This window comes from Quercus lobata, chromosome 4 (assembly GCF_001633185.2).
Source record: "Quercus lobata isolate SW786 chromosome 4, ValleyOak3.0 Primary Assembly, whole genome shotgun sequence".
Classification (NCBI taxonomy): domain Eukaryota; kingdom Viridiplantae; phylum Streptophyta; class Magnoliopsida; order Fagales; family Fagaceae; genus Quercus; species Quercus lobata.
In genome coordinates, this window is record NC_044907.1 from 72,689,468 (window position 1) to 72,716,888 (window position 27,421).

At 37.4% G+C, this 27,421-nt stretch overlaps 1 protein-coding gene and 1 pseudogene across 1 annotated transcript; both read right to left on the minus strand.

The window, feature by feature from the left end:
* Positions 1-2,836: 2,836 nt before the first annotated feature.
* On the minus strand, positions 2,837-3,226 carry LOC115985759 (18 kDa seed maturation protein-like). The gene has a single exon (XM_031108660.1). The coding sequence runs from the start codon at positions 3,224-3,226 to the stop codon at positions 2,837-2,839; it is 390 nt and encodes a 129-aa protein (XP_030964520.1).
* Positions 3,227-8,927: 5,701 nt separating this feature from the next.
* On the minus strand, positions 8,928-26,292 carry LOC115983389 (annotated as a pseudogene).
* Between the last annotated feature and the right edge of the window lie 1,129 nt (positions 26,293-27,421).

A 27,421-nucleotide genomic window follows, 5' to 3' on the forward strand; every position in this document is an offset into this window, starting at 1 on the left:
TCTAGCCTTTTGCCTTGTTTGGTAAAGTATTTGGTAATATGTCTTTGTTTGTAAATTATATAGGGGAATGTCCCTGTTTCGGTACTCCATGATACTAAAATCGAGTTACTTAAAAATCTCGGTTACCTTAAAATCGAGTTATGCCCTATCAAACTTAAAAAATAAAAATAAAAAAAAAAAATTGCATAGAACTCGATTTTAGGAAGATCGAGTTCCAAAACGTCACTATAGGGCTTTAAAACGCCATTATAGGGTTAAAAAAAATGCACTATAGGGCTCTCTTAACCTGCCATGGGACAATCACACTTAAGAAAAAAATTTGCAAGAAAACGCCGCTATAGGGCTTTAAAACGTCACTATAGGGCTAAAAATGCTACTATAGGGCTCCCTTAACTTGCCATAAGACAATCACACTTAGAAAAAAAATTTGCAAGAAAATGCCGCTATAGGGATTTAAAACGTCACTATAGGACTTAAAAACGCCACTATAAGGCTCCTTGAACTTGGTATGGGGTAATCACACTTATTAAAAAAATTTGCAGAAAACGCTGCTATAAGGCTTAAAAATGCCACTACAAGACTTTAAAACGCCACTATAAGGCTCCCTAAACCTTGTATGGAACGATTACACTAAAAAATTTTTTGCATGGAACTCGATTTCCAGCAACTTGAGTTCCATGCATTTTTTTTTTTTTTTTTTTTTTTTTTTTTTTAAGTTTGATCGGGCATAACTCGATTTTCCAACAAATTGAGTATTTAATTGAAACTCGATTTTAAGATAATCAAGTATCGAAATAGGGGCACGCCCCTATATAGTTTGGAAACAGGGGCATATTGCTAATTTTTTTTTTAAAATGGGATAAAATGCTAGAATCTCTAGAATTCTATCAAGTACTTAATTAGTAGCATGATATATAATTTTTTTTTTCTTTTTTTTTGAAAACAGGCCTTTTAATATCTCATTTATAATTGATAATATATAGTTATTCCATTCAATCTTCTTGTGACAAAATCAATTAAAAATATGATTTTATCCATTTTAATTTTGAAAGTTTTTTTTATATAGAATAAAACTAGAGAAAATTTTGTGAGAAATTTTGTAAGTGATACATATATTTAGAGAAAAAAAAAAAAAAAACTAGTTGTTTTATATAATCAATAATTGTTGTATTACATGTTTGAGTTTTATTATGATAACTTTGATTATTATTTTTATGTTGCAACTCACTTGGGCCGCAGTTCTCACAGGTGAAGTAGTTTGACGTGCACTTATACATGAGAATTACTTTTTTGATGAGTAGAACCCGATAAGGATTTAACTGGAGATGTAACTTGATTGTGATTTTAAGAGGTTCTGTACTGTATGTAGCACACTCATAGAAGACGATGACCTACCTATTGAGTCGGAGTTGGTATTAGTTGATGATGCACAGGATCGTCAGTAACGATGAGCGGATGGAATCCTTCGTGGTGCGAGAGAATGTGCTCAACGATGGTCACCGGTGTGGTGCCTGCCACAACGTCTCCGATGCCAAAGTTAGAATGATAAAAATAGTAGAAAAATCAAGATGTGGATCTGTGTTCTTATATTTCGTACCTTCCTACTGACTGTGTGGGAGCTTTATACCTGCAACCTTAGGGGCTAGCCGTTGGGATGGTTAATGCTTTCTCAAGTAACGCCCCTGGTCCAATAATGAGACTTTTAAGAGGTTCCCAACGGTCTGCTGAGTTGATTTCGTAACCGCTCAGGTCATTGATTGACTGCATTGAGTGACTCCCTGTCTTCGTCAGTGACGATAGCTTTCTTTGTTGTTCCTGATGACTTCGTCAAGGATGCTTCCTCCGTCACTAGCGTTATCTTCGTCTAGGGATGCAGCATCGTCATTCCCATCATTAGCTTTAACCGACGATGGGAAATATATTGTGAATTTAGGGACATGGTGGCAGCCCATGGCTTGGTGGGAATTATCATGTATTGTGGCTGTACAGGAAAAAATTTAAAGAGATGTTCATTTTTTTTTTTTTTTTTTTATCACATTACATAATTGTTTATTTAGCAGTACGAAATGCAAAGATCCAAAATTCAGATCGCCTGAAGGGTGAGCTGGTCCAAACCGCCTGAAGGGTGGTTCAAGCTTAATACGGACGGTGCTTCAGATGGGAATCCAGGCAAGGCAGGGGGTGGGGGATTAATTAGGGATAGCAGTGGACATTGGGTCAAGGGTTTCACGAGATCCATTGGTTTTGCCACCAGTGTTACGGCAGAATTTTGGGCGTTAAGGGATGGGTTGAAATTGGCCGAGTGAAGGAATTCAAAATTTGATTGTGGAGCTAGATGCAAGAGTGGTGGTTGATCTCATTAGCTCAGATGTGGATTTTGTTAAGTCATATTCTCCTTTACTGTGTGACTGCAGGTGCTTGCTGCAAAGGTTTTCTCAGGTTCAAGTGAAGCACGTTTATAGGGAAGGAAATTGCTATGCTGATGCACTTGCAAGATGGGGATGTTTAATGGATGATACTTTTGTTGTATTTAATCACCCGTCAAGTACTGGTGTTTTGTGTTTAGTTATTTCAGACTTGGCTGGAATGTGTTGTAATAGGACTGTTAATGCTAGTCTCACTTCTAGTGTGGGATAGCTTTTGTCTGTTTGTCATTTCCTCTTAACCAAAAAAAAAAAATTCAGAAAGCACGCCAAATTGTTGTTGTTGTTTTTTTTTTTATGGTATTCTTATTCTTATTCAAATTGAAAAGCCACTAGCAAATACACACGTCCAAACAGAAACAAGCCTAGAAAACCAAGAAACCACAACCTTATTAAAACAAACATTGACATTTTTAACTGTAGTTACCACCAGGAGCAGTCCCATACCCAGACCCATATGATCCTGGGGGATTATTCCCTTCCACACTGGTATTATGGGTTGTGGTCCTCCTGGGCCCAATAGGATGAGACTCCTCCACCACACGCTCATGAGTCACTTGACCCAGCTGTCCCTGTCCAGTCCCTTGTCCCGGCGTTGTTGACATATGGTGTGCTCCAGTTGTGGTCCCACGAACACCCGTGGTAGCAGTATACCCAGCATGCCTTCCAGCTGGAGTGCTCTCCCTTTGTTTGGCTTCAGCATTGTGCTGTCTTGCCTGCTGCTTCTCCAATTCAGCTTGAGTTTTCCTCTCCTCTTTCTTCTTTGTCGCCAGTTCTTTCTGCAATGGGTCACGGGCTGTCATACTTTCCACCTTTTCCTGCACACCGAATTGTTTAAGAGCTACGTGGAGTTATTTTTTAAAATATTTGTTAACACCAAAAACAATTTTATCTATTTTATTTACTAATTTTACAAAATATCCAATATAGCAAATTTTATTTTTTATTTTATTTTTATTTTTATACAAGATAGAATTACAACTGTAACTTAATCTAAATGTATATGAGTGTGAAACTCTCTCCTAAAGACTTGAAATTCGACCCTTATCCCTAACACCCCACAAGCATTTATACTTGTAAAGTGACCACTACACCAAAAGTGCGCAATGGTCAATAAATTTATTTTAACTTTCAATACAATAAAATAATATAAATATCATAATAAAATAATATATAATTTATCCACTACAATAAACAATAATCATAACCACCATAATCGCAACCGCCACCACTACTGCCACTACCACTACCACCGTCACCGCCACATGATAGCAAATAATCATCTAGTGTATCAAGTATTTTTTTAAACCCAAATTATACTAATACAATTTTTTTTAACTAAAATAATTTCTTAATCGTTATGATAGCAAATAATCATTTAGTGTAACAATAATATTTTGTTTTAACCCCAAATTATATATATATATATATATATACTACTTTTTTTTTTTTTACTAAAAAAATTTTTCAATTGTCATGATAGCAAAATATCGTCAAGTGTAACAACATTATTTTTTTTAACCCCAAATTATATATATACAATTTTTTTTTTTTTTACTAAACAACTGTTCGGAAGCAATCTTGGAATAATGTGAACTATGAAATGGAGGAACCTTATAAGAAAACATATAAAATGGAATACACATTATAGCTGGAATAATGTAGTCCACAAATCACTCATATACATAACTCGAATTATAATAAAACTCACACATTCGTACAAGTTCCTATGACTCATGCTTCTCAACATATAAAATAAAAATAAAAAAGTTCATACGACTCGCCTTGCAATTACCACAAATGTTCAACGAGGTCCAACTAGAGTTGAGAATGAATTTTTTGGTCTTTAATGCGTCCATAACTCTGAATGTATGCCATTAATCCATCACTTTGTTCACGTGACACTTGTATAGGAGGATTATCCACTCCATCAATTTGTTCATAATCCAAGTCCATCACTTCATTATCATCTTGCTCATCTTCAATAATCATGTTATGGAAAATTATGCATGCTTTCATGATCTTTTAGAGTGTTTCAAGATGGAAAAATCGTGCAAGTCCACGAACAATTGTGAAACGTGCTTAAAGCACTCCAAATGCACGCTCAACATCCTTCCTATACACCTCTTGAGCTACTGCAAATAATTTTCGCTTTTGTCCTTATGGAGTTGGGATTGTTTTGACAAATGTTGCCCACTTTGGATATATGCCATCAGTAATGTAATATCTCATTGTGTAGTCATGACCATTGATTAAGTAATGTACTGCAAGAGCACGTCCTTCAACAAGATCAAAAAATACATGCGACCGCTCTAACACATTAAAGTCATTATTTGACCCAAGTAATCCAAAAAATGCATGCCATATCCAAAGATCATATGATGCTATTGCCTCCAAAACAATAATAGGCTCACGAACATAACCACAATATTGACCTTTCCACAATATGGAGAAAAAGAGAATGCCTCATCTGAAATCTCCTACGAAATAAAGCGGGCAGATATATCGGAGTGGGAGCAAAGTAGTCAAGAAACCTGCCAAATGATTACGTCAGATATGGCAACGATGTTTATGTTGTGATGCTTCCATGACAACTTCTTTGATTATCTCATCCTCATCTAAGTCATCAAGAAGCAACTTGCGAAACAAAGAGTAACTTGTGAAACAAAGAGCAACCCATGGATGCAACCTTCAAGACAATTGGAAAGCAATTATTAGTATAGATGCAAGAAACATAAGCAATCCATGCTTTTATTGTCATAAGCAATCATTACGCCCACAAGCACACATGCACAAGTTACAACTCAAGCAAGATGAACAATAAATTTAAGGATTTACACAAACATCTAGTTTAAGATTAAAGTTAAGTGACACAAGCTACTACTAAAATACATGAAGGTCTCTCATAAGATACTACCAAAATACATGAAGGCCTATCATAAGCTACATAAAAAATAAAAAAATAAAAAAGGTTATACCAAAGCATCATTTAATGTGCCAACCTTTTTCTAACATTACAAAATACGTGAAAGCCTAAGCTACATCCAAAATGCAATCAAACCCATTAGTTACATGAACTTCATCTTGCCATAATTCTCTCTTGGAGTTGTTCATAGAAAAGTTTTTGTACTCCGGTCAATCCACTTGTATCTTTCTTCATGATTCTCTCCTCCTTTAACATATGGTGCATCTCAAGTTTTTCCCTCTCAATCATGACTCTTTCTTAATTCTAAGTTTTTCTTCACCTCTTTCTTTCTCAATCCTAAGTTTTTCCCTCTCAATAAAAAAATTTTCCACTTCCAATCGAGTTCTCTCCTTATCCTTCAAAACTCCTAAGCGCAACTTCTCCACTTTGATACAAATACTCTCTTCTTTCTTGTTCTTGTGATTCCTCAATAAATTTCACTTTCTTGATTGAATATTCCTCTACAACTTTTTTAGTAGCTTTGTTCTTTTAGTTGGCCTTTTCAGCCTTCCTACCAATTGGTCTCTCAAAATTGGAAGTGTCACCAAGTCTGGACTCACAATCCCCCTCGCCAATAGATGTTAAATCCAGAGTTGGAGGCATGGATGCTCTCAATCTTTCATTAGAATTAGCCCACTTTGGTTGGTCCTTCAACATAAGCCAACAATGTTCAAGATGAAAGGGTTTCTTGAAGGTCTCTTATACAAAGCCTTCTCATTGGGCATGTTAACCCTATTGCAAGCAATATAATTTATTCCATATCTTGTTCAGTTATACCACTTTGATGATGTGCGTTAACTTTAGTCATGCACCCACAAAACTTATTTGTCTCCTTGCCCAACGACTTATTAGGAAGATAGCAGTACGTGTGGTACCAGATGTATTGTACTACGTGAAGCACTCCCAAACTTTTTGACAAAATGTATTATGTGTTTGTTCATTACTATGTATGACATCAACAGTAGTATTGAGCTATGCCGGCACTAGGACTTGATCTTCCTCTACACTAAAGTTAGTACCTCGTTTTCCTTTCGTAGAAGAGGCATTCTCAACTTGGGGTAGAGAATCAGAAACTGATATAGGATTATTTCGAGATATTCCCAAAAGTGGTGAGTCAATAATAATATCCCTGTTTATGATACCCGTGTAATATGGTAGGTCTCCTTGTGACTCCATAAATTAGAAACAACAATATATACTTCTAAGCAAACTGAAAGTAAAGACCAATATTGTAATAAATTAGGAAAAAAAAAATGTAAACTTCTCTACACAGAAAATTCCCAAACTAACATTTACATCAATACATTAGAAACAAAAAACATAACTTCCCTACAACCAAAAAATTCCCAAACTAAAATTTACATCAATACATTAGAGACAAAAAACATAAACTTCCCTACAACCAAGAAATTCCCAAAACAATTTCCAACATGACATTTATTGTAATAAATTAGAATCAACAAACAAAAAATCGGCAAGAGCAAAAACAGAAAATTTATCATTCCAATTCCCTGCAAATTTATACTGCAATAAATTAGAAACCAAAAAAAATGTAGCCTTCCCTACATTTATAAAATTCCTAAAACAATTTCTAACATGACATTTATCATCAACAAACCAAAATCAGTGAGGAGCAAAAACAAAAAATTTATCTTTCCAATTCTAGCAGACTAGAAGCAAAAACCCCAAATCAAAAAACCTAAGCATTACATGATGAGTAAGATAGAGATAACTCACCTGTAAATTTATGATCTACAATGTTGAATAATCACGATTTTATATGTATGACATGCAATGTATGATTTGCATTTGTTTTGGATTTCAAACTTGGAACTTAGAACTTGGAAAATATTTTCCTTTTGTTTTGATAAATATTTTGGTATTTGGTTTCTAATTAAACATGTATTGAACTTTTTAAATACATTGGGTCAAAACTTAAATATATTTGTTTTGTTAGTAGAGACTTAGCAATGTATGACACACAAATTACATCATATGATGCAAATCTAAGTTTTTTTTATAGATGAATTTATGATTTACATGATTATTCAACATACAAAGCCATTATCAATGTGTTTTTTATTTTAAATATGAAAATATGTAGGATCTTACGATTCACGATCTGATCCTACCTTCAACGATTTTACGTAAAAAACACATTGATAATGGCTATATATGTTGAATAATCACGTAAATTATAAATTCATCTATAAAAAAAACTTAGATTTGCATCATATGATGTAATTTGTATGTCATACATTGCTAAGTCTCGACTAAAAAAACAAATATATTTAAGTTTTGACCCAATGTATCTAAAAAGTTCAATACATGTTTAATTAGAAACCAAATACCAAAAATATTTATCAAAACAAATGGAAAATATTTTCCAAGTTCTAAGTTCTAAGTTTGAAATCCAAAATAAGTTAGTAAATGGAAACTAGCTAACTACAATATGAAATCTAAAAACAAGATGAATATTGAGGTGAAGTGAACACTTAATTATTCTTATTCTAAGGTTCTTATAACTATCGTCTTAAATTCCTAATCATCATCATCCATTTCATCATCTATATAGATATTATATAGTTGTATACTAGAGGTACAAAAGACATCAAAATACAATTTCACACTCAACTATTCAAATTATATCACTCAATAACAATTAAAGAGTATACTCAAAAAAATCAATCAATCAATATACAAATACAAGCATAATTGATAAAATTATATATATAAAATATTTTAGTAATATTAGAACACAAATTAGTATATTGATCAAATATATTTAACAACATTATATCTTAAAAGGCAGCAAAGCCAACATCAAATTCTTCATTTAGAAATGATGAAGCATTCTTTCATTTTGATTACAAGTGAACTAGAAACTAGAGAACATTTGCATAGGTTAACATAATTTTATAAAATAAAAAGTCATACCATCACAATATGAAAAAAAAAATAAATATATATATATATATATAAATCCTTAAGAGCTTCATCGAAACAAAAAATTTATCCCATAAAAAAAATTTTTTTAAAAAAAACCAAAAATTTATGTTTTTAATAGGATCGGTAAGATCCCATACGATCCTACCATTTTTACGATCCTAGTGCGATCCTAAACATTTTGGTCAGGTAGAATCGTAAAATCATGCGATCCTACAATCCAAATCGCAATTTTGACAACCATGGGTGGTGCTGAAAATAGTAATATAGCTATTTAACACCACCAATGTGGATGCTCTAACAAGGCAACAAACTCCAATGATAAAAGCCCAAGCTAAAAATATATACAAAATGCAACAAACAATATATTGCATGATGGTCAAAAGCCATGCCAATACAACAATTTTATGGACACCCAGTTTCACACTTTATTAAGTTGGCAACTTGTGATAAAAGTAATATCACTTTTATATAGGTTTATCGATGATACTACTTTTTTTATGCACTAAACACAACTTGACACAATAGTTAGGTGTGTCCCTACACTTATTGATGAGTGTATGCTAACACTTTCACACTCGAGCCTAATTACTCTAGTTCGAGCCAAGCGTCTTCCTCAACTACACAAAAAATTCATAAATCTTCTTTTGGTCAGGAAGACTCTTGGCAACACTATCCTTTTGCTTGCACCTCTATGCCCATGCAATAATCTTGGGGCACTCTTCTCCTATACTAAATTTGCCAAACATTTCAGAGGCACAACTAGAGGTAGTAATCAAAACAAGATCTACAAACCCAAATGTTTCACCTCCAAAGTAAGGCTTGTCACCCAGCTCTCACTCTAATATCTAAAAATTTGCAATAAATTCCTTCTTTACTATGTCTTGCCGTTCTCCTTTTGTGGTACATATCCTATTTTGAACATCGTACACCTACATTTACACCAACATTGTATCATCACTTTTCCAAAATGAATGAACAATTAATGCTGAAATATTTATTTTCAAATCAAGTCTACTAGTAGTCATAGTGAAAATGTAAATCATAGCATAAATTGATTTTTTATTTTTATATCTATAAGGACTGGATTTGGAACCTTGGCCCACCAAGAACAGTGGAAGTTAGCCCAACAAGCCCAAAACAATAAATTTGTTAGAGAGTAGATCCTACAAATGGTCCAAAATATCACTCCTCGATTGGGTTTAACTAGATTGGGTTTAAGACAATAGGATTTAACACACAAATGGTCCAAAATATCACTCCTCGATTTAGTCTAAGGATGTAATAGTCTTATATTTGGTCAAGTTTCTCTGGTTACAAGGTGTTCTTCTCTCTGTTCTTTTTCTCTTTTAGATTACCACCCCCTTTTTATGGAAGCCATTTCCTTATATAGTCCATTCTTAATACATCTCAACCTTCTACCTGTTCAATTTCTAGGAAATCCTTTGGATGCTTGTCCCATCAAGGCCCTTTTAGAGGTAATAAGAAGGGCTGTGAGCTAGGATGACACTGTTCAGGTGTCATTTCTCCATAAATACGGCCAGATCAGTTGGTGCAGTACATTTAATATGATGGTGGCAATCTCCTTCCCAGATATTTCCTACTTCTATTGTTGGTACAGCTCTGCTACTTCCCCTAAAGCTCATCTTTCCAAAAGGGTTGACTTCCTAAAGCACTCCTGAGCTAGTTTTAATCCTCAGGAACCTCAGTTGCTTTGTTAGTTTTATCTTTTCTCTTCAACCTTCTGGCTTAGGTTTGCATGGACCCTTTAACCATCCTCGGGTACCAACTTATCCTCGAGCATGGCCCTTAACCAAAAAAGGTGCTTGGTTTACCTGCCCTCACAATATCTATTGTAAAAATACATAGATACTTAATAATTTATATATGAGATTTATTAAAAAATCGGAATATATTCAAGTAATGACTAATTTAATTCATCACGTATATAATAATATTTAATAAAACTAACCAAATATATCAAATCAAAATATATTCATAACATACACATTCAAATTGATCAAAAAAATCAAAAGTAATAATACATTATACATTGTGGGGTCAAAGAATTTGGCAACCCCGGCCCACTTTATACTAAGCCCAGGGCCTACGCCGAGGAGGAAGAAATACCCGAGAACGAACAAAGAAAGTCCAAATTGCCAAGAAACATCGCCAAGGACAATCCGGTTCTCGGCCAATCGAGATCATAGAAGGGAAGAGCGGCACGCTATCAAAGGCAGCCTCCCAAAGCATCCTAAGAAAAAGGACAAGTATAGTAGGTCAGCCATGAAAGCATGGTGGAGGATCAATTCGAGGAGAAACTGTCACCTCCGCATTAAATGCTCACAACTAACGTTCTGGTCGCATTAATATGGAAATGACCCCTGAACAGTGCTATCTTGGTTGCTGCAACTCACAGAAGACTTGGGAAGGCGGCTAATGGGATAAGCACTCGAGTAGTGACCTACATGATCAATAAATGGAGAGCCAAGATCAATTGAAAGGGGATATATAATGTAAGAAATCCTCCAAGAAAAGAGGGAGGGGGAGTTAGAAAGAGAGAATACGGTAGCAATTTGTATGATCTTTGAAACCTTTATAACCAAGTGAACGGTGCAAAACTGCAAGTGCACAGTATCGTAGTTTTATAGTAAAGTGATGAGAAGAGTATCGTCCTCAGGGATAGGTAACTTACTTTTGACAAATACCAAAATTATTCTAATCTTGATTTTATCTAGAGAAGTCACTAAGGTTTTAGTAATTGGAATTCAAAATAAAATTAATTTAAATAAAAGATATGCAAAGGAAAAGAAAGATGTTGCTTGAAAATCAACTTAATGAGAAAGAAACTTCTAGGAAATCGATTTCACCTAATCCCTCACTATGCTTTACTCATCTAGCTAATTGAATTTAATTCTTTCTGTTTGTTAGCAATCTCCAAACTCATCCAAAAGCCTCTTTCGATAGTCAATTGGAAACAATCTTGTTCATCAATTTACACAAGAGTATGCAATTTAATAAAGTAAGAAAGCATTAAAACCAATGATTTTAATACTACATAGGTTCATACAAGTCTTTCGATCTCTATATTTACCTATGCTGAAATATTCAAGATCTATCTTATAATCCCCTCTTTCGACAGCAAATCACAAGATTAAAATCATCTAATTAATGGCCAGTTAATTAGAAGCAATAAGCTTAGAATAAATCAGACAAACATGAAGATAATTTGTTCAAATTAACATAGAAAAACAAGCCTAGTTCGAAACTAGATTACATCGTTTTCCTAGAATAAAGAAATTTTAGTTCATGCTAAAAATTAAATCCAACACAAACGAGTTCACCATAATTTTTTTTGAGAAGATTGGACAGAAAATAAATGCTGAAAAATTCTCTGTTCCAGCCCTCTCTTTCTGCTTCAGCACACCTTTCTTCTTTACTGTTCAGCAGCTGCCTTTCTTTTTTTTTTTTTCTTTTTTTCCTGTTTCGGCTGCCTTCTTTTTTCCTCCAGCGTTCTTTCTGCCTTTAGCCACTTCGTATTGCCCTTTTTCAGCCTAAGTGTTCAACTCAAAACCTTTTTCAGCTGCTTCATGTCTCTTTATTTGAGTAAATCTTCATTTTCTTCAAATCTGAAATAAAATTTAAATAACAATAATGAAGTCTAAAATCAACAAAAAAATAAATAAATAAATAAAATTAGACTAAAGTTTAAAGTTGAGGAGTGATAAATTACACTCAATTATGCAAGTCATCACCAAGACCTGAAGAAATAATAAGAACAATAAGCTCCTTGGATGAGGGTCGAGGACAGAATTTCACACTTTAGTCCATGTCCTTGTTATTCAACCCTCTCATAACCATGCCTAGTTGTTGTAACCCTCACTAAGGCCTAGTTCTTAAACCCATTCTCTATAAATTTATTGTATTGGGCTAGTTGAGCCTGAGTCCACTCATCTGATAGAAGAAGTGCTCAAACCCAATCCCTATAATTGGCGCCGTATATGGGAAGAATTTGTGCTTAGTAAGGGCAACAATCAAGCATGGCAGGATCAGGCCCTCATCAGGCAGGCTTCCATCAGCCTGAACTGGCTAGATCCTAATAACAGGGTAACTTTCCTAACCCTGAGCGTGATCAAAATGAAAAGAATGGAAGGTTTCGAGAGGGAAGTGTGCACACCACTCAAACTAGTAGAAGCCAGTCTTGTGTGAGCAGTCACGTGCTCCAGAGACAAAATACCAACCGGGCCATGCACCTAGAAGAAGTTAGGAGTCACGTATCCCAGAGACAGAATGATAAGCATGCCATGTAGTGAGAGATAGACTTCTTGAAGAGAAAGCTACGCCATGCACAATGAAGACAATCTTATTCTAGCCCCGACATGCCCTCTGATGATGAAAGCGATGATGACTATAGGCAAAGATCGAGAACTCCTCCAACTGAGACCTTCTCTCACGAAGAAGAGCACTACCGAAGGCGTAAACATAAAAGCCCATCTCCTAAGGGCTTAGGAAATGATGCCATGAGCAGGGTACTGGATCAACTCTCCAAATCACCTTTCACACGCCACATAGAAGGGGCTACACTTCCTCGACGATTCCAACAGCCAACCTTCACCATTTATAATGGCAAAACAGACCCCGTGGAGCATGTAAGCCAATTTAACCAAAGGATGACTGTCCATTCTAAAAACGAGGCACTGATGTGCAAGGTTTTCCCATCTAGCTTGGGACCAGTGGCAATGAGGTGGTTCAACGGCTTAAAGACAAATTCCATAGATTCATATAGGCAGTTAACCCAAGCCTTTAGCTCTCGTTTCATTACAAATAGCAGAGCTCTTCAGCTTTTGAGTGTGTTATTGTCGTTATCCATGCATGTTGCCATCAGCACCTTTAAAAATAGTCTCCCAGCTGAGCACGGCTTGAGGAAGTCTCTAACTGTCAAGCCTGCCACCAGTGTGCGCCAACTGATGGATTAGATCAACAAGTATAAACAAGTAGAGGAAGACTAGCTGCAAGGTAAGGGAAAAGAAAAGGTTATCCCTTAGGAGAGGAAGGATTTCAGATCGGACCGATATAACAACAACCACCCGAGGAGAGATTTCACAGGGTAATCCGGAGTAACCAACACATAGACTGTCAATACTGCATTCCGAGAACCAGTACATCGAATGTTGGAGAAAATCAAGAATGATCCATACTTTAAGTGGCCGAATAAGATGGCGGGAGAGTCCACGAGGCACAATCAGAACTTTTTTTTACCAATACCACTAAGACTACGGACATACCATGGAGAACTGCAGGAACCACTTGAACTATCTGGACCAACTAGTCCTAGAAGGAAAGCTGAAGCACCTTCTGCATTATTCCAATGGTCATCAGGGTAAGACCCATCAAGAACCCTAGAGAGATACTGCCCTAAGGCCACCCGTAGGGACGATCAATGTAATCTTGGCCGCACTAGGAAGAAGAGGCACGCGCCCTTCATAAGTGTTATCTGTGGCTCAGCGGCCTACCGAAGAGTCCCAGCCAGAGCCGAAGAAGTCCAGAATGAATTTTCACCCAATCTTGAGTTTTTTAGAAGAAGACAAGATTGGAACCACCCAGCCCCATGACGATGCGCTGTTGATCACTCTCAGAATCGGGGACTACAATGTGAAAAGAGTGATGATGGATAGTGGCAGTGGGGCTGAGGTTATGTACCTTGACCTTTACAAGAGGCTGAGGTTAAAACTGGAAGATTTAATGCCCTATAACTCTCCTTTGATGAGCTTCGATGGGAAGCTTGTTATTCCAAAGGGCATGATTAGGCTACCCATCCAAACTAGCCCAGAGATAGTGGAGGTGAATTTTATCGTGATGGACACCTACTCTCCCTATACAGCCATTATCGGTAGGCCCTAGCTCCATACCATGGGGGCTGTTGCCTCCTCCTTGCATCAGAAGGTGAAATTCCCGTCAGGGGACCAAGTTCTCAAAATCCATGGTTGCTAATCCATGGCAATGCAGTGTGTGGTGGCTGCCATCTCACATTGGCTTGATGCGGAGTCCTCGGCCTCTGCTGAAAAGAACTTATAGCAATCAAAGGCCTCGGTGTCGCCTCTTGATATAGCTACCGAGGAGGCAAAATGCAAAGATTTAGAGAAGGTGGTCATTGGTGGTGACCCGGAGAAGTTCTTTTAGGTAGGGGCTCAACTGCCTCTTCAGGAGAAGGAGGAGTTAATTGAATTTTTCAAAAAAAATATTGACGTATTTGCATGGGATGCCTACGATGCTCTAGGGATTGATCCAGCCATCATCTGTCACCATCTCAATGTCAACCCATCCATCACTCCTAAGAAGCAGCCACCCCGGTGCCCATTAAGAGAGCACGCCGATGCAATTAGGGACGAAGTGGTGAAACTTAAGCGTGCAGGGGCTATCAAAGAGGTTTTTTACCCCGAATGGTTGGCCAACACCATGGTGGTCAAGAAGAAAAGTGAAAAATGGCAGGTTTGTGTAGACTTCACGGACTTAAATAAAGCATGCCCAAAAGACCCTTTCCCCATGCCTCGGATAGACCAACTGGTGGATGCAATAGCGAGCCATTCTCAGATGAGCTTCTTAGATGCCTTTCAAGGCTATCATCAAATACCACTAGCCCTAGAGGATCAGGAGAAGACAGCCTTTATGACACCTATTGGGAACTACCATTACAAGGTAATGTCGTTTGGTCTGAAGAATGTAGAGTCCACTTATCAAAGGATAATGAAGAGAATGTTTGAATCGCAGTTGGGCAAGAGCATCGAAATCTATGTTGATGATATGGTGGTAAAGAGTAAAGTGGTGTCCGAGCATTTAGGAGACCTTGACAACACCTTTTATGTCATAAGGAAGCACAAGTTGCACCTAAATGCTTCCAAATGCTCATTTGACATAGGATCAGGCAAGTTTTTAGGCTACATGGTTACTCATAGGAGAATTGAGGTTAACCCTGACCAGATCAAGGCTATTAATGATTTAAAACCACCACAAAATGCCAAGGAGGTCCAAAATCTTACTGGAATGATCACAGCCCTGAATCGATTCATTTTCAGGTCGGTGGATAGATGTAGACCATTCTATCTCTTGATCAACAAGTGGAAAGGATTTGAGTGGTCCAAGGACTGTACGGTGGCCTTCCAGCAACTCAAGGAGCACCTATCCCGGCCTCCTATCATGTCCAGTCTTGAGGCCGATGAAGTCCTATACACATATATTGTTGTGGTCCCTCATGTTGTGAGCTTGGTGCTAATACGGGATGACAATGGCCTTCGAAAGCCAATCTATTACATGAGAAAGTTGCTACATGAAGCTGAGGTCAGATACTTACCCTTGGAGAAAGCCATACTAGCTATGGTCTATGCTACGTGAAAGCTTCCCCATTATTTCCAAGCCCACACAGTGGTTGTTCTAACCCAACTACCTTTGAAGCCCGTACTTCAGACTACCGATTACACTGAAAGGATTGCCATATGGAGCATAATTCTGGGAGCTTTTGACATCAAGTACATGCCTCGGACCTCTATAAAAGGCTAGGTCCTAGCTGACTTGGTGGCCAAATTTGCTGAATCACTAGTAGAAATAGTAGCAGAGGAGCGAAACATGGATAGAAAATCGGTTGGGGTAATCTCTATACCAGGACCCTCATGTTGGAAGGTGTTCGTTGATGGCGCAACAAATCAAAGGGGGTCCAAAATGGGGCTAGTCCTAGTATTTCCTAAGAAGACTATCATAGAGAAATCCCTAAGACTTGGGTTCTCGGCCATGAATAACAAAGCTGAGTATAAGACCTTGTTAAGGAATGGCCATGGTGCAGAAAATGGAAGGAAAAGCAGTAGAGATGTTCTTGGACTCGAGATTGGTAGTGGGATAGGTAAAGGGAGAGTTGAAAGCCAAAGATGCGAGGATCCAAGAGTACTTAAGCCAGGTCAAATGCTTGCAGTCAGACTTCTATCTTTTCAACTTGTCACACGCCTCCAGAAGTGGAAACACCCATGCATAATTCATTGGCCATGCTTGCTACCTTCTAGGTAAGGGTCTGCCTCGAATTATTCTTGTCGAGCATCTAGATAGAGCGAATGATGTTGCAAAAGGCATGGTTCATATCCATCAAGTTAGAGTGGGTCCTAGCTGGATGGACCCTATAGTGAGATTCCTCAAAGATGATATCCTGCCCGAGGAGAAGTTAGAGGCTGAAAAAAATACGAAGAAACGCTCCATGATTTTGGTTGTCTGAGAACCACAAACTGTATAAGCGCACTTATTCTGGGCCATATTTACTGTGTATTCACCCTGAAACATTAGAATTACTGCTTGAAGAGCTGCACGAAAGGATCTGTGGGAGTCACATAGGAGGAAGATCTCTGTCACACCGAGCCATTACCCAAGGATATTGGTGGCCAGGGATGCAAAAGAAAGCCCCAGAATATGTTAAGAAATGTGACCAGTGTCAAAGGATTGCCCCAAATATTCATCAGCCAAGAGGGGTCCTCAACCCTTTGTCTAGTCCATGGCCGTTTACCCAATGGGGCTTGGATATTGTAGGCCCTTTCCCCAAGGCAACAGGAAATAAGAGATATCTATTGGTCAGCACAGATTACTTCACCAAATGGGTCGAAGCTAAGCCATTGGCCAGCATCAGAGATGTGGATGCTAAGAAATTCATCTGGAGAAATATTATTATTCGGGGTCCCTCGTACCCTCATTTCAGATAATGGACTCCAATTTGACAGTAAAGCCTTCAAAAGATATTGTTACGAACTGGGGATCACAAACAGGTACTCAACTCCAACTTATCCTCAGGGAAATGGACAGGCCAAGGCTTTCAACAAGGTCATAGTCAATGGGCTTAAGAAGAGACTAGATGATGCCAAGGGAAGATAGGTAGAAAAGCTGTCACACGTCTTATGGACTTACCGGACTACACCACGATGGTCAACAGGGGAGACACCTTTTGCTATGACCTATGGGGCCGAGGCTGTTATCCCTCTAGAGGCAAGCTTCCCAACGCTGAGGACGAGCTCCTTCACTCCCAACAATAATGATGAACTACTAGGGAAGAGCCTAAATCTGATCGATGAACGAAGAGAAAAGACAGTGATCCAGTCGGCCTATTACCACCAAAAGCTCAAGCAGGGATATGATGCCAATGTGAAGCTGAAACCACTAGCACCAGGAGACTTAGTGTTGAGGAAAGCTGTAGGTGCTGCCAATAACCCATCCTGAGGAAAGCTGGAACCCAATTAAAAAGGACCGTACTGAATTACTTCAGTAGCAGGAATAGGTGCATACTACTTAAAAGACTTAGATGAAAAAGCTATACCTCGTCCATGGAATGTAAATAACCTGATAAGGTATTATTATTAATAAGAGCATTTCTCTAATTCAAATTTTAAGTCTATTATGATTATATGTCTTGTATTTTGGCAACCATCTAAGTACTAGACAGAACCAAGGTCTTGCATGGTCCTCGGACTCAAACCTATGGGGAAACTAATTACTTCCAGAAAAATCTAAGTATTAGACAGAACCAAGGTCTTGCATGGTCCTCAGACTCAAACCTATGGAGAAACTAGTCACTTCCAGAAAAATATAAGTACTAGACAAAACCAAGGTCTTGCATGGCTCTCAGACTCAAACCTATGGGGAAACTAGTTACTTCTAGAAAAATCTAAGTACTAGATAGAACTAAGGTCTTGCATGGTCCTCGGACTCAAACCTATAGGGAAACTAGCTACTTCCAGCAACAGCTTAGGTGGTAAGTAGAATCCAAATGTTGGGCGAATCCTCGGACCACAACCTTTGAAGAAATTAACAAGATCAAGCATTCGTGCAAATTGCAAATATAGCCTAGGTATACGCTCAGTACCTCGGATCATCTACTCAGCCCGAATCTTGCCACTGCAGCCTACCCTTATCAAATGGTCTATATAAAAAAAAATAATAATAAATAATAATAATAATAATAACAATAAAAACATAATGTAAAAAAAAAAAGGAATTTCGTACATTTAATCTAAAGGTCTCATTAAAATAATTCCAATGTTAAAAAAAAAGAAAAAAAAAGGGGCAAAACTAAAACAAAAGCCAGCCAAGATGGCCTATTTCTTCAACTTTATCTTGATTCCTTCCTTGGAAAGCTGAGTAGAGACGGTCTCAGGATCCTTAGAGCCCTCACTTGGGGGAATAGTCTGAAGGGGCTCAACTAGGAGAGCTGAATCCTTAGCATGAGGGGCTTGTGCATCAGCTATAGACTCTGCTGCCTTTCGGGGCACTTCAGGGTTCAGGCCTTCATTTGTTTCTGTTGCCCCAGAAAGCTCACTCTCATTGGTTGGCTCATCAGGAGCGGTTATAGCTAGAGCAGCTTTAGATCAAGTAGTCTCAGCCTCCTCAGGAGCAACCTCAACCTCGAAGCTAGAGGGGGCAGTTTCCCTTATGGTAGAAGGGTAGTATACATTCTCCACCTTCCACGGATCTGATGATGCCTCGACCTTAGCTCGTTTCAAGGCTTCATTCCAAACCTGGGAACAATAGAGCCTGCATACCACAAGTACTTGAGCTTTAAGAGTGGCCTGGGTCTTAGCCACTCCCAAGGCAAAAGCCTCCTCCTTAGCTTTCTCCTTAGAGCTCTCAGCCTTTGTCCTGGCGAACTCCGCCTCTATCTTAGCCCTCAAGGCTTCATCCCTAGCCCACTCCATGACATTCTTAGCCCCCTTTGCCTCAATCAGCTTCTTCTTTAGATCAGTGATTTGCTCCTTAGCAATCTTCAGCTGATCCTCAGTTTCGAGTAAGCCTTCGTCTGGTCTTCGGGCTATTTTTAAGTGCCAGCTAGGCCTGATTCAGTGCTATCTCTGGCCCTTGTCATTTCCTTTAGATCCTCCCTTGCTTTCAAGAGATCGGCCTCAGAGTTTTTAAGGGTCCGTGTAGCATCCAGGCATCTGTCATGCTCGAGCTCCAAGGCCCTGCTCTGGTTGTTGGCTACCTCTTCCAATCTATAGGTGGCCTAGATGGCCTGCCAATTGAAACAAGTAGACGATAAGTTAGAAACCAAAGAACAAAATTCAACGGAGTCATAAGTGTTAGAAGTCTTAACATGCCCAAGTACCTTTTGAGGTTGAGGAAGACCTCCTGCCTCCTCAAATTCCCCAACTCGGCCATATCGACAGGAAGTAGCAGGGACCTCTCCAGCGCATCGGCCACATAGGTGCCTTCACCCCCTCAGAAGTCCCTGAGGGAGGCGTTGTCCATCAAAGGCTCCCCATGGAGCATTGGGGCAGAGAGACAGCCTGGGGCTCGGACTGTGTGGTGACTTCTTCTTCTTGGCCCTAGTGCCCGATTTTTAGTTGTTTTGAAGCTCATCGGGCTTCATTTTCCTCCTAAGATGAGCGAGATTTCCCTCCATCATGGGTTTTTTGCCTTTGGAAGCCCTCTTCCTTTTTGGATCAGCAGGCTCTGGCTGAGGAGGCAAAGTCGGCTAAGGAGGAGGAGGAAGTTTGGACTGTGGAGATAATGACTTTGATTGGGTGGAAGATGACCTGGTCTGAACAGGCTGAAGCTTGGGTGGAGGAGGAGGAAGCTTAGATTGTGGCTTCCCTGGCACGTCCTTCCCCAGTTGGCCCTTAAGTAGGTCGAAAAAGTTGGTTGGAGGTTTTCTCTTAAAACCTATTTCAGCCTGAGAAGAAGTCCCTACTGATAAGAGATCCGCTTCAGTCAAATTAGGTTTGCCCAAGTCACCAGAGGGATCCTCAGATAGATTAACTTGGTCGAATACACCAAATTCGTCCTCAGACGGACCTAAATCAGCGACCTTTTCTTCGCTTTCTACTCTTCCTCCCTCGGCCTTTACAGCTTGATGGGATGAAGAAAGGCCTGCCAACGGAACACCTTTTGGGACAAGAGATCCTTCGAGAAGCAAGAACCCGTGTTCTGCTATGATGATGCTGTGAAGCCGAGGATCTTTAGCTCTGATCATGTACTTCGGAGCCGAGACTAATTTCTGGATGGGATCGTACCTGAGGATCTTGTGAGCGGCTTTGACTTGGTTGTCAGCTTCATTCACAAAGACCTCCGCCTTAAGGATGGTTTCCAAATCTTCCCGGTTGACTAAGTGAAAATGTCGTTCAAAGGCTTGTGGATTTGCAAAAAAAGAAAACATATTCATATTAGCAACCGAACAATGCAAACTATGATAACACAAAAGATTAACCCTCTCCCTCTAAATACCCCACCTAGTGCCCCCTCCTCTGTCGAACAATGAAGGTCGTCGTGCCACTCCCCAGACACGATGAGAAAGTCCTTATTTAACCCTTTGCTGGACTCGGGGAGGCACTGAATAAGCCGAACCTTATCATCCCTCGATTTCATATAATAGGATTTACCCTTTAGGTGTTGGAGGTTGTAGCATCAGTTTTCATCGTGATGGGTTAATCTCAACCCCATTTTCTTGTTTAAGGCGTCCACGCAACTTAGGATCCTAAACACATTGGTAGCGCACTGGGTGGGAGCTAATTGGAAATGCCTAAGGTAGTTCCTCATCACCAGCCCCATAGGGATTCTCATACCACCTTTTATGAAGGCGATTATGGGAATCACTACTTCACCCTCTTGCCTCCTAAAATGCCACTCCCCTTCTTCACAGTATCTCAAACCTACATTACTAGGTATCCTATAATCGGCAACGAATTTCTCTGTTGCCTTTTCAGACTCAACCAACTTTTTAAACTTACCCATCCCTAGAAACGGCTAAAAGACTCAGGGAAGGACGAAAGAAAGAGAGGAATAAGAGGAAAAGAAACTTAGAAGAGAGAAAACATGAGTTAGAGAGAGAAGAAAACTTACAGAAATGAGGAAAAGCTCCTTGGACAGGCTTTTTATACTGAAAAGAGACATGAGTTTGGCTGGAGATTTGACCGAACTCAGAATATGTGCACAAGAACTCTTAAGTGTAAAAGTAAAGAGGCAAATCGGTTCAAATGGGTATTTATACCTCCAATTAAAAGTAACCGTGCAGATTTTCACTACAATAAATCTGGGTTTAGGCGACATTTGTAAAACGTCACTAAAAACCTAAAAAATATCGTTATAGACACAAATGGTTTACAGCGATGGTTTTTTTTTTTTTTTTTTTTTTTTTTTTTTTTTTTTTTTTTTTTTTTTTACGTTCGAAAACGTCACAATAGTGCGGTCGCTATAGGTCTATTGCGACGTTTCGAAAAAACGTCACTATATATTACTCTTTAATTAGAAACTTTTAGTGACGTTTTATAAAACATCACTAAATAATATAACATTTTCGTACATGATGTAGGAAAATACATTTAGCGACGTTTATAAAATGCCACAAATAATCACACCAATAGCAACGTTTCAAAAACGTCGCAAAAGCATTTGTCCTTTTGCTTTTTAGTTACATTTTTAAAACGTCACAAAACCTACTCATTATTTTTCTTTTAAAATATTAAAAATGCTATATAAACCTACTGAAAATTCAACAATAACTAACATATGCTTGCCATAAGCTTGTAATAGATCAAATAGACCTATCATCATTATTCCACAATATCAAATGTCCAATGTTAATGAGTCATGGTGCATGAAAATTTAGTAACAATATATAGATATGTATATATATATATATATATATATAGACACACATATAAAGAGCATTTAGTTGAGATTATTTACACATTAGTGGGTAGTGAGCTTTTAAAAAAAATTAATTTCAAGCTAGCTAAACCTCAAAACTAATAACAAAAAAATTCAAAATCTACACACTACAAAAAAACTGTAGAAAAAAAAAAAAAACAAGATTTACAAACTTGTACATAAACTTACAATAATTCAGCCTTTGATGCTCAGGTCTTTTTGCTCAAAAATCCAAATTTGAATAAGAGTTTTCTATACCAAACGCCAACAAAAACAAGCAAACAACAAAAATTAGCACAAAAGTTCCATGACCTATTAAAAAAAAAACTAAATCAAAGCAAATTCATAAGTCAAAATACAAAGACTCCATGACCCATTAAAGAAAAACCAAATCAAAGCAAACCCATAAGCTAAAACACAAAAACACTTTAAAGAAACTTGAACACCAAAAAAGAGGGAAAAAAGAATAGTGGTGGCAGTGGGTGGTGGCAGCAGGTGGTGGCTAGAGAGGGAAGAGCTCATACATCAATGGGTCGGTAGTGGCAAGGGCGGCGGCGGTAGTGACTAAGTGTGAAGAAGTAATAAGGGTGGGGGGGGGGGGGATATGGAAGTGGGAAGGGAAGTTTGTTTGAGGAAAAAAAAAAAAGAATGATAAGAAAGAAAAAGGAATGAAAAAATGTGTAAGGAAAGGAGACCAAAAAAAAAGGGATAAAACAGTGGGAACTTTCCCACTCAGTGAAATTTTGAATGGGAAAATGACAAATTTTGGGGAAACGTATATGTTTATCCAAAAAGTCACTACTTGTTTCCCCAAAATTTTTTGGACTATATGCTGGGTTAAAAATGTCGCTATAAACAAAAAATATGCCACTAAAACTATACTTTTTGCGGCGCGTTTTAAGAAACACTGCTATTGTTTTGGGTTACAACAACGTTTTTAGAAAAACGTCGAGAAAGGATCACTCTTTAGTGGCGTTTTTTAAAAACATCACAACATACTACTTATAGTGGTGAATTTAAAAACGTCACTAAAAAAAATGCCACCTAAATCCAGATTTCTTGTAGTGTTTCCCGCCCATAAAGTTAAAGAAATCTCCACTGTTAGATTACCATCACATCATTGAATGTGGGGAGCATAGAGCTGCCAGAATTTAATGAGGGCGCGCTTCGTATACAGAAGCACTGGGAACGTGCCTTGGACAGGTGAAAAGATTCTGGCACTAACGGAGGACAAGACCTGACAAGCCATGACAAAGGCCTGAGGACATCAAAATCCTCCTCTTTATCTGAGGAGCCATATAGCAGGATTTTAAGGGGCTATTGTAGAGTCAAAGAATTTGGCAACCCCGGCCCACTTTATACTAAGCCCAGGGCCTACACCGAGGAGGAAGAAATGCCCAAGGACGAACGAAGAAAGTCCAAATTGCCAAGAAACATCGCCGAGGACAATCCTGTTCTTGGCCAACCGAAATCGTAGAAGGGAAGAGCGGCACGCCATCAAAGGTAGCCTTTCAAAGCATCCCAAGAAAAAGGACAAGTACAGTAGGTCAGTCATAGGAGCATGGTGGAGGAGCAATTCAAAGAGAAACTGTCACCTCCACATTAAATGCCCACAACTAACGTTCTGGCCGCATTAATGAGGAAATGACCCCTGAACAATTCTGCCTTGATTGATGCAACTCACAAAAGGTTTGGGAAGGCGGCTGATGGGACAAGCACTCGAGTAGTGACCTGCATGATCAACAAATGGAGGGCCAAGATCAACTGAAAGGGAATATATAATGTAAGAAATCCTCTAGGAAAAGATGGAGGGGGAGTTAGAAAGAGAGAATACGGTAGCAATTTGTATGATCTTTGAAACCTTTTTAACCAAGTACTGAAGATATAATAAGAACAATAAGCTCCTTGGATGAGAGCCGAGGACAGAATTTCACACTTTAGTCCACTTCCTTGTTATTCAACCCACTCATAACCATGCCTAGTTGTTGTAACCCTCACTAAGGCCTAGTTCTTAAACCTATTCTCTATAAATTTATTGTATTGAGCTAGCTGGGCCTAAGTCCACTCATCTAATAGAAGAAGTGCTCAAACCCAGTCCCTACATACATAATATATAAGCCAATTTATTTCTCATCATCTTGCGAATTAATTTCATCTAAGTAAATGTTATCTTCATTTTCATCATCTTATAAAATTATTTTTTTTTCATTAGCATTTTCTTCATCATTATCAAAAAAAAAAAAAAAAAAAAAATTATCTCTTCTTGTTCTTCTATGTTTCAATTACTTTTTCTTTATCTTTCTTATTGTCATTTACAAATGTGAAAGCAAAGTATCATGTATGTAGTACAAATTTTGTAAAGGAAAAAAAAAAAAAAAAAAAAAAAAAAAACTCATGGACATATTTTTTTACTGGGCTCAATCAAGTAGCCCAATATTTTGTATTAAAAACAAGTCTAGAAACTTTTTGGACTCAAATCAGACCACAAATTTTCACCAAAAAAAAAACAATAAACCCAAATCTCTATGTATTGTCCAATACATACAATTCACACGATACGAAATGATTCATACAATACACATCTATGTATTGTATGATTCATAAGCATGGTTTGTACATATTTATGATGAAATTTTTTTTTCACTTGATGTATGTATCGTATATTATACGATACCAAAAACTATATATGCTAATAGTATTCAACCAAAAAAAAATCTACTAGTAGAATGTCTTTAAACATTAGAAAGTTAGAGAGCAAGAGATGGAGCATATAAGTTATTCTTGCTTGTGAGTGAGAGATAAAAAGAGAGACATACTACCCAACTCTCCTAAAAATTAAAGGACCGTGTTTGTTTCATACTCTGTGTATACACATTCCTTTCACATCATGTATAAAATGTGGACTTTCTTTAAAATGTAGACATTTGGTTTCCGCATTTCACACAAGTGTGTACAATATGTGTATAGCTAAAGCATGAAATAATAATTTTCCAAAAAAAATAAATAAATAACAGGCTACCAGGCCTTCTTGAAAAGATAAGGTGACTAATGTCAAGAGTAGGCAGAAACTAGGTTTAGATTCGGTGCCAAAAATTCAACATGGTCATTATGAAAGGAAAATAGAAACAATCAATTTATATTTTGCCTCCTATTTAGTTCATCTTTTTTCTTTCTTGGACAAATTACAATTTTTCCACTTAAACTATCACCCGATTACACTTAAACCCCCTAAACTATCAACCTTCATCCCCCCAAATTTAAATATATGTTACACCTAACCCCATGTAGTTTATTTAGTTGTTAAGACTAATGAAATTCAGCATTAAAAGACTAATTTATCTCTTTCCATTATGTTTTGGAGAGGGGAAAATAGTTTTTAAATAGTAAATTTCATCATACTTAACATCCAAACAAATAGCAAAGGGGACATTGAAATAGAGTTAAAACTTTGGGTATTAATCATGTGTTTCAATATTTCAGAGAGTTATGTGTAACTAGGGTAATAATTTAGGGTGGAAAAGTTTAATTTTTCCTTCTTCTTTTTTGTCCAATGACATGTTAGTAATCTCTTAAAACATGGGTTCAACTCATTTTCATTTCAATCCATAAAATAATAATTTCTAATACAAAATTTAGTTATGGTTCCTTGTGTATTGTACATTAGTACCTCAATTAAATTCAAATATATAATTGATTGCATTAAACATAATTGTTCTTGGAAAATATAACAAAGTTTGTGTCAAATTGGTCAATGCTTTCATGTGTTTGAATTTATTTAAGAAACCTAATGGATCAGAAGTAATAGCTCAATAATTATGTTATCTTTTATAATGCTCTATATTTGTGGTAAGAATCTTATCTCTTTCTCAACTAATTACTTATTTAAAAAATAAATAAGAATCATAATGTAAAGTAAGTTTTGCGCTAATATTTATATGACACAAGAAAAAATATAACTTTAAAAAAATAAAAAGCAAAAACGTACTTTTTTATCAACAAAATCAGCCCAGAACCCAGCGTGAGCTCTCTGGCATGGATCAGAGGGCGGCAATGGAGACTTGTCCTTCTTGTCTAGTACTGAACGATAACGAGAGACTCACACACCGGCTTCCCATTGTGGATGAGAACCGAGATCTTCTTATGAACGGAGTTCATCTGCAGAAGCAGAGGGCTCTTGTGCTTCCCCAGGTTCCGCTCCTTGTACTCATAGTTAATCCCCTTCTCGGCCAGCGCAATCTTGACCCTCATCCCATACATGCTAGGCCAGAAATCTAGTAAAACTACCTCGTCTGCCATTGTCACGAAACTCAAATGATTGAAGCAAATGGGGCAAAAGTGAGCTATAAACCAAAGGGACGTGCAACAGACCGAGATTTATATTGCATAGAAGAGAAACTATGCTAGGAACCTAGGAGCCTTACGTCAAAGCACCAAGATAAGTTTATTTTAAAAAATGTGGCGGGTTAATGTACTTTAGAACTTACCTCATTTTTATCGTAGAATAATAAAATTTTAATTTAAAAATTGACCTCATTTTTAACACAGAAATATATAATGGTTTTTTGTTATAAAATTATATCATTCATTTGGTTAAATATTTCTCATACAAAATAGAAATTAGCTAAAATTATAAGAATAATATTTCATATAATTTAAATAAAATTATATTTATATATACACTACTTGATTTAAGTGAAATACAAGAATTTTTTTTCTTCCAATTTTATATCTCAACTTTCAAAATGACAAATTGTCTTTCCTCATATTTTATAAGCATATTTAAAATTATTTGAATTTTTTTAATAATTAAATTAAAATCTAGTCCCTCAAATTCCTTCAACTTATAACCACAGTTTTCCCGTCAACAAATAAAAGGTAAATGTTCGACAAAAAAGGCTTGAGGCGGTCGGTGGGTGAACATATATTGTATCGTTTTCAATGGGGGTATCAAAGAACGAGTAATTAATATTTTATCGCTTTCAATGGGGATCATCTTGTGAACCGGATTCATCTGCAGAAGCAAAGGGCTCTTGTGCCACTAGTCCTGCTCCTTGTTCTCATAGTTAATCCCCTTCTAGGCCAGTGCAATCCTGACCCTCATCCCAAACAGGCTGGGCCAGAAATTCAGTAGAACCACCTCGTCTGCCATTGTCACGCAACTCACAATTTTGACGCAGATGGGGAAAGTGAGATATAAAGCAAAGGACGTAAAAAAAGAGCCAGATTTATAGCTCAATTTTATGTAGAACAATAAATGTAAAAGTAAAAGTAAAACCATAATTTTTCTATATTTTATTTGTTGACGAGATAAACTGTTGGTAAGTTTTTTTTGTTTTTTTTATTTTATAGAAAGAACTGCTGGTAAGTTGAAGTTAATGATTCACAGGAAAATTATGTTTTTATATTCACTTAGTGTAACCAATTG

What these genes read in the sequence shown, in the direction of transcription:
- LOC115985759 (XM_031108660.1), bottom strand. Translation starts at nt 3,226, where the DNA reads ATGACAGCCCGTGACCCATTGCAGAAAGAACTGGCGACAAAGAAGAAA.